Source organism: Pyrus communis, chromosome 14 (assembly GCF_041283825.1).
Source record: "Pyrus communis isolate YQ-2024b chromosome 14, ASM4128382v1, whole genome shotgun sequence".
Lineage (NCBI taxonomy): Eukaryota > Viridiplantae > Streptophyta > Magnoliopsida > Rosales > Rosaceae > Pyrus > Pyrus communis.
Window position 1 is genome coordinate 8,344,486 of NC_142578.1, and position 8,818 is coordinate 8,353,303.

The 8,818-nt window shown below is 36.8% G+C and overlaps 1 protein-coding gene and 1 long non-coding RNA gene across 2 annotated transcripts; one reads left to right on the plus strand and one right to left on the minus strand.

Annotated features, from left to right (window-relative positions):
• The first annotated feature begins 216 nt into the window (after positions 1-216).
• LOC148691174 (uncharacterized) lies at positions 217-1,825 on the plus strand. Its single transcript, XR_015956016.1, has 4 exons — positions 217-634; positions 748-898; positions 1,157-1,209; positions 1,752-1,825. It is a non-coding gene; the product is annotated as an uncharacterized LOC148691174 (long non-coding RNA).
• A 395-nt stretch (positions 1,826-2,220) lies between these two features.
• LOC137712493 (aluminum-activated malate transporter 10-like) lies at positions 2,221-4,898 on the minus strand. The gene is made up of 6 exons (XM_068451565.2): positions 4,471-4,898; positions 4,207-4,347; positions 3,834-4,106; positions 3,604-3,722; positions 3,318-3,461; positions 2,221-3,033 (listed from the first exon to the last, which is right to left on the minus strand). Exons 1-6 carry the CDS (start codon positions 4,814-4,816, stop codon positions 2,563-2,565), a joined length of 1,494 nt encoding a protein of 497 aa, XP_068307666.2. The 5' UTR covers positions 4,817-4,898; the 3' UTR covers positions 2,221-2,562.
• Positions 4,899-8,818: the final 3,920 nt, after the last annotated feature.

The following is an 8,818-nucleotide window of genomic DNA, read 5'->3' on the forward strand; positions in this document are numbered from 1 at the left end:
GTAGTTTAGGTAGTAAAATTAGGTTTAAAGAGATATTGATAGTTTAATTAAAAACTATATGGGTGTAAATAATAAGTTGGGTGTAGAAAGAGGTTATATGAATTCAAATAAAATTTCCCTTAACGTTTTCAATGCCTATTAATTTGATATACTAAAATATCTCTAATATTAGAAAGCCAGAATGAGAGTTTTGTGTCTCAAAGGTTCACCAAAATAATTGGACTATAAAGCCCCTCAAACAAAAAAAATTCACAACTAGCTGAAAATAATAGAAACAAAATAGTAGGGATACTTTTGTCAAAAAGAAAAAAGAAAAATATGTTAAACAAAAAGAGAATTAAAAATTAGAAAAAAGAAAAAGAAAAGACAAGATAAACGTGGGGAATAGATTGGAAACTGCTATGCGTGAAACCGGGAACCGTTTTGCGAAGGGGGAGATAAACGTGAACATGCAGTGGTGTTCAGGAGGAAAAGAAACGCCCTAATTGTGCAGAAAGAAGCAGTTTGCGGGACGAGAGATATATAGAAGGAAGGACACAAAATAAGAACCTAAAGAAAAAAAATGAAACAGTTTTGCAGGAGGAGAAGATGATACAAAAGCCATTGCTCGCTCACAATTTGAAGCGAATTACAGGTTTGCTCTCCACTAATTCCATGCGGTTGTTGGATAATTCGAGTTCAATATGTTGGATTGTGCAATTTTTCCTTGCACATGTATTACTCATTCCTTATTTCTCCACGTTTCAGCGCTCACAAACAATTCTTCCATGTCTCTGCGCTCACAAACAAAGCGGGAAGGTTAGACAGAAAAAGAAACCCCTAAGGTTCGTTGCCTTAGAAACTCGAGAAGAGTAGAGGAATTTCCAACCCAAGAAGGAAGTGAGCAGTTGGGCTTTTCGTATGTTTTGCTTCTCCCAACTAGAGCTATTCACCTTTGATATTAGTGGCTGCTTTCAATCACCACACTATTCATTGTTTATAGCACGTAGTTATGTTTTTTTTATCTTGCAAATTTATGAACAAGGATTGGGTATCTCTCTGGTGATTGTGTAGGTGACGCCGGTTTCCTTTCTCCACTTTTTATTGATTTCATTTAAGTTCATCTATGCCATATAATTGTTTTGGGAGTTTATATATCGAATGATTCTTATCGCAGGTAACTTTGAATCTCGGATTCTCCATTTCCTCTGCATTCCTTCTCCATCCAGGGTTTGTCTACTATTCACCAAATTCATTTTCATTTATGTTTTCGATTATTTACTTCTCGGTGAAAACTTGGTGCTTCTCCGGAGGAAGAACAACCAACATACCATAATCGGGAGAAGAATTGAGCGACCAAATCAGTGACAAAAGTTTGAAATTCTTCCTCAACATCGACTGATTCTTTCGCCATCCAACGTTTGTCTACCATTCATCAAATTCATTTTTCCTTCTCATGTTTCTCTCTGCTTTCGTTTCGTTCTATCGGCAAGATTGTTGCTTCAGGCAAAAAGAATGTTAAAGTTGGATTTTTTATTTTGTTTTTTCTTGCAGTGATTTGATTATTGCAAGATTTAGGTTTTTGTTTTAAGTTGCTTTGCAGATTGCTTTATCTCCCTTGAAAGTCACTACACGCGATCATGAGGAATTGACACAAAATTCAAGTCATTGATTATTTTTTTTAGAAAATTATGCAGATACCAAGTTCAAGTGCTGAAATGGTTTTTTTTTTTTTTTTTACCTAGACTCTGTTTCCTTCTTTTCCCATACAGGTTGTTCTGTTTGGGTTCAGTTTTAAGTGCATTGAAAACAGAGGCGGAAATTGATGCCAATGTCGTGATGTAAAAAAAGGTATTATGCACGTGCATCAATGCGTGCAGAAAGGTTAGTATATATAAAGTGAGTCTCATACCTAATTCTCATTTTATAAAATAAACAGTTCGAATCGTTGAAATTCGATATAAAATAAGTTTCACATCTAATTTTCATTTTTTTCAAAAAATGAGATGCCTATATATATATATATATATATATATATATATATAAGACAATACTATAGGTGATTGGGTCAATTTGAATTAGTACTTTGTTTTCATTATCAACGAAGTGGGATTAAACGTCAAAAGTTCGAATGAGGTTCCAACCAATGGGCCGACGGGGAAAGAGAAAGAGTCGGTGAGGAAGGTAGCTGACGGAGGATCATACAGCGAATTCATTGTCGACAGCGAAGCCCACGGAGCACGGCAGTTCCCATTCGACTCGAGGGGAAAGGGAAAAGGAGGAGGAGAAAAAGAAACAAAAAGTGGAGGAGGATGGTGGCTGTCGATGACATCCAGGAGAAGTGTTTTGGTTCATCGGGAAAAATGGGGAGTCAGTGTAAATATAAACAACATAAGTTGTGATCAATATATACAGTGATCAAATTTAAGGTTTGGTCAATGACAGATTTTGAATTACGTTCCAAGTTGTTAGAATGGTATAATTTACAGCGCCACCTCATTACTATATATTTCTTGGCATTCTTGCCGGCTTTTTTCCAACAATACAATCTGCCAATAACAATAATCAGTATACAAATCTACTTCAAACCCTTTGGTGGGCACTTTGATTTGATACAATTTTGTTACTAGTCTGATTTTGATTTGCCTTCTCAGCGCCGACCGCCTTGAATTCGGCCAGCTTTGCCAGCTCTTCAACTGCACTAACCATGCCTTCAACCCTAGCAACAATCTCAATCAGCAGAGAAGCTAAAGTCACAAGTGGAATTATGTCCATGAGAGCAGTTGCTTCTGCTTCTGCTTTTGTGGTGGTGTTGTTTTCGGGGCATTCGGGTTCTTGCAGAAGCGGCTTTGGGTTAATGAATAAGTTAGGAAGAGATTTCAAGTCCTCTTGGAGTTCCATAACTGCATTGTTCATTTCTCCAACTAGGAGATCTATTGCAGATGATTTCTTCATTGTTTTCATAGTCCTTGCTAGCTCTTTTATCACTATTGAGGAGTGTGAGCTTACTTTTATGGCAATGTTGCTGATATGCTTCTTCGTGAGCTCAGATACCTGTAAATTCATATGAAAGTGATTCAATTTGAGTATTTTTGCACTAATAAATTAGATAACTACCTAAAAGTGCTTTTGACAACGTCTGACAGAAAAAGTTAAAAAAACTCTTTTATGGTTGGTTATATGTGCACCTAGAAGTGTCTTCATGGAAAAACACTTAGCAAATTCTTCTTCATGGAGCATGAAGCAATTCAAGTATTTTTCTAGAAAGCAATTTTAGTTAGAAACTTGATTGGTTTCTAATAGAAGTGCTTTTAGTAGACTGCAGAATTTGGAATTACCTCATTTTCAGAACTGACACAACCGTTGAGCGCCTCAATGCAATAAGCACAGTTGCGCATTGATGCCCCGATTTTGAGGTATTGTTTCCACGGATGCCGGAAGTTGAATCGGCCGTGCGCCAACTCCCATCTAGCAAAATTGGCCTGTAAAATAGAGAATTAATGGCACTGTTAGAGACCGATTATCCTCTTTTTCAAAAAAAAAAAAAAAATCACCACGATAAAAGAGAATTTATTGAATATAAAATGAAAGCTACACCATAAATTATATGTGTTTCTGTGATACCATGGATTCTTCTGTTGCCTTTGAACCCAAAACACATTTGTAGCCAAGCAATTTCTTGTCAGATTCTTTGTCACTACCAGCAAAGTCTCCACTATCATTGAAATAATCTGCCACACAACCTGAAGAGTATAGTGCGACATTTTATACTGTCAGCAAAACTGTCCTAGGACAACAAACACAAGTTGGGATTAAATTGTCCTAACTAGTTGGGATTGGATTAAATTTTGTACCGTCTAAGGAATTGGCAAGCTTGTCCATGTTCCCAGTGATGAGCATGTGGAGTTGCTCCCCAGCCCAAATGGGGCAAATGATCATGGTTATGACAATGCACAAGCAAGTTCCAATGATGATGGTCGACATTCTTTGGGTGGCCAGGTCGAATAATTCATCCACCCGGTAACCCGACACTGAAACTAAGCTGAATGTGAGGATGAAGATCATGGCACCATAATCAAATCGGGCTTTCACCGAGGGTATAAATCTCGAGAAGGTTGCTGCAGAAGCTGAAGAAAAAAGAATAACAACATCAGTAACACATTAAACTTATTTGTACTATTTATAGCTATTACAAAATAAATTGAGATTAATAAGACTACTACATACCTAATAAGAAAACTGAAAATGCAATGATGAAAGGCTCGAAATCTTTCCCGGATCGATCAGCAATCCAATGGATGCCGATGGCAAGAAATCCAGCAAGAAGAGTTCCACAAATTCTGTTTATACTTTTAGATAATGTTGCACCTGCATGCACATAAACAAGTAAAAAATGGGTGTTTTTCGGCTTGTGACCTTCACTGAGGAGCTAATATTGCACTAATAGATCGTGTAAAAAAAAACAAATGGGAAAAATTGTTTGTAACTTACCAACAGTATTTTCAAAGACAACCACAACTGTCATAACTGCCCACATGGCATTTCCTCCCACACCTTCATATAGAGGTCTCATGTAGTAAAAGAGTGAGACAGCTGTGAGGGCCATCCCAACCTTGACGCCATGGATCACTTTTCTGGGCTCATTGTGCCCCAAGTCCCAAGCTTTCTTCAGAAAGTCACATACTTTCATAACCAACCCTACAACCAGGCCCTTTAAGGCAAGCCAGGCTATGCCGGGGCACCCTCGTGCCTCGGTGGGAGCCAAACTTTCAGATGACCCGTCGGCCATTTTTATCCTCCACTCCATTGCGCTGGTTGCTTCCTTCTCCTGAGCCATTTTTTTAAAAATGAAAATGGCGAAGAAAATAGAGAATTAGACGAGAAGAACTATACAACAGGTGGTCCTCAGGGTCATGTAGAGGAAAGGATTGTTGGTGAGGAAGGCTGACGGACTATTGAAGTATATATAAGGGAATTTGGTTTCTCATGTGGTGAAATAAACAAATGAGCTTGCAAGTAATGATGTAAAGAATAAACAAAAATTTTCCAATAGCATGGCAATGTCAGCAGCTAAAGGCCAATGCACTTCTTGTTTTTTGTATGTTGGGTAGGTCAGGTTGGGACTCAAGGACACATATGTTAAACTTTCATTAATTCCATTCTCTGTTCATTCAAAATAGGTAAAAACTCATTTCAAGCTTCCGTCCGACTATGGAACGAACGTTCGTTAATGTGCCGGCATCCTCATAATTAACAAAATATATTATTAATTATGTTATCATATATTTTCAACTGTATCTATACAATGACAACTAAGCATACGTCGTGCATTTAGAGAAGTTATGTTTCACGCTTATAATCCCGTTGTTTCTTACACCTGTATCAATTGGTCATTTTCACTTCAAACATCACCAACAGGACAGTGTTCAATCCTGGAATGCAACGTTTTTTATAATGCAATTTATGTATGTGTTACTTGTACTGCATAAACTCTACAACTGTGATATGGGATATTTGCTAACTGGAAATTTACCGAACGTAATTAGATAACCAATTTGATTTAGTAATCAAACAGCATTCAGATGGTTTATTTTTATTTTTTAAGAAAACCTCGGCGGTGCGAGGTGCATATAGATGATTCTACTGAATATCTAATTTGTTGAAACAAGTGTGGTTCTTCATTTGAAGGAAATTCTACAAATACGCTGGTAATTAAACCTTCCAATTTTTCCTTAATGCCAGAGAGAGAGAGAGTGTCATTGACGTAAAACCAAACCTTGATGATCTTGGTGACATATTTGTGTCCTAAAATTCACCAAAAGTGATAACATCAGCGCACTATCAAGCGATCAAATCAATATCTAATATTATGCCACAGATAAGATAATTAGGAACTAGCACTCAACACATATTTATGATATTATGATATCATGGCATCATGGAAGAACTATTTCAACAATCTTGCAATCTCTCTCTCTCTCGCTCCATTCCTGTAGCCCTATGGTAAGGATCTTGAGTGGTGTAGTTTCTTTCCCGAAAACACCCGGCCTAGGTAAGCTTAACAAGTTTTTCTTTTTTACAAATAAATCATAGTCAAACTACAAGTTATTTGTAATATGTTTCAGCTTGTGATTCGCAACTTAAAAAACAACTTATTAACTGTAAGGAACCATGTTTCTTTCCCTCTTCTGTAGCAGTGAAGAAAATTTGTTTTAATTCCTTTAGAGGGAAAAAACAGTAGAGTCTTAGCCCTTGTCTCTTTCCCCTCCCACCTAACCCAACCCCCAATCCCCTCACCACCCCCCCCCCCCCCCTTTTTTAAGACCAAACCTCCATGCCCCCCTATTTGTCACAGTTGCTGAAACGCCTCCAGTTGTTTCACATAGAGAGGACAAAACTTGAATTCCATTCAATTATAGTGGAGAGTCCAATATGGTACTAGAAATGTTAATATATGATTTTGATTGATTAGAAATTGAAGGTAAAATTAGGTCATGACTGTGACCAAGTAAAGTTGTGGGGGCATTAGATTTTTGGAGAGGATTTAAAACTTGGGGGCTGCATGAATTTGATTGTTTGTTGCTGATTTCACTTGAATGGAAAGAGCACTTATCTCATCCCTTAGTTCTTTCCACAGCTGCGTGCGCTGATTTGAGAGGCCAATTCAACTATCAAAAAGCATATATACATACTTTTGTTCCCACAATTTTCAGATTGATTATCGTGTAATTTAATATGATTACGTGTATTAATTAGCACTATACTTTACCGAAATATGATGTAGACATGTCAAACCCAAGGTTTTCAACCCTTATGTAAAATAAAAATAAAAAATCTCAAAGTTTGGTTCCTTTTTGCTTATAATTTATGTGGTGATAATTCTTTGATAGTAATCAAAACATGGTATATAGAACATAAATAGATGGAGACGTATACAAACGAAAACGTTATACATATTGCTACTTGGTCACACTCATGATATATAACGTCTTCGTAGATGGATCACGCATTCCAAAATAGTTATACATATTGCCCGGTATACAAACGAAGACCTTGCATGTGACCAAGTTGTGGTGGATATCACAATGAGGGAGACGTATACAAACGAAGACGTTATACTTATTCGACGTGAGATATGTTAGAGAATAAATTACACATTGATGAGAGCAGGATCTTACATGTACTTATATGGAGTTGGACTACTCCTTATATTGTCAATTGGTTTTATGGTTGATCCTCAACTTTCTTTAGGGTATTAGAGCACATTGTCTCACGTGTGAAGCTTAACCGTTACACGTGCTCCACGTCACCTGAGTTGTCCACACGTTAGGCTTGAAAATTCGTCACACGTGAAGAGATGTGTTGAGAGCGAATCACACATTGATGAGAGGAGGACCTTGCATGTGCTTATAATTAGTTGGGCTACTCCCCATATTACCAATTAGTTTTATGTTACATCCTAATCTCAACAACAATCATCCTTTTTTCTAATGTTTTATATAGGAACTCGTTATAGTTAGGAATTCAAAACAATTATATTATACCAATTGTTCCCTTCAATTTTCATAGTGTATGATAACTATTTTGGAATGAAATAATAGCTCCCTCTATATATGGCATATATGCCGGGCGAAATATGAAGGTCCTTGGTGCCTTGAGAGGGAAGAAACAAGAACCAGTAACTGTCAAAAACTTTGTTGATTAGATTTAACTGTCAAAGTACATGCCTGGTAAGAAAGCTTCTTTTGCTTTCCATGAAGACAACATAGAGGGTAATGAAGGATTAGGCGAGAAAATTACACACTAGGGTCGGGTCATCAGACAAAAACAACTGCTGGAATGTGGTACTTCATAGAATCATTTATATGCTCCCAGTTCTTAGTTGTAGTGTTCCATTAATTTCTTGTAGTGATTGCATTGAGTTAATGAATCTTTTCCATTCCTAATTAAGCAAACATTTGGAAGAATGTGAGGACAAAGTTAGTTACACATCAGTGAGAGACCAAACTTGTAAGGGCTTATAAGGAGTTGGGCTACGCCCCCTCATATGTGATGAATTTTCAATCCTAACACATGAACAGCACAATTGGGCAACGTGACGCAGATGTGTCCGGCCATTGCCTGTTGAGCTTTACGTACAGGACAACATGCTCTAATACCATGAAGAAATTAAGGTTCCATCCTAAAACCAATTGACAATATAATGAGTAACCCAATTACTTATAAGGTCAATTCTTTCTTCAATGTGGTATTCATACTCTCAACAACATGGACTTCCATGAAAATGACCTGACAATTATGCAGGGTTTTTCCTTGCGGTATTTTTCTCTTCCAACTTTATTTGATTTATCAGCTTTCCTACGATGTACTCATGTACGATACCATGATTTGCCAATAGTTACTAAATAACATTAGTCTAGAACGACGATTCGTTGCTAGAACCGACGTAAATCTTGCCTAACTTCAACTGTATCAGACGGAAGTACCTAATTCCACATATTTTAGCCTTGCAAAATTTAATGCATGATGATCGATGATCACTAGAGTGTATAGTGTGTATATATTAGGTTTTCTTTCAGATATAGATTCTGTATTTGTCTTACTAAATTTTAAATATAAGGGTATGCCTTCTTGCTATAGATAATGTATGTAATATTGTTAGACTGTAAATTGTAACATTTTAGATAAACCGAGATTGACATGATGTCAATTGCTTGACAAGAGAAAATTTCTCTTTAGTATGCATCACATATAATAAATTTAAAGATTGTCATGTAATTTTGCTGTCGTCGTAGAAAGAAAACTCTCTTGAATTTCGTTCCCTTTTGCAGAAGTGTCT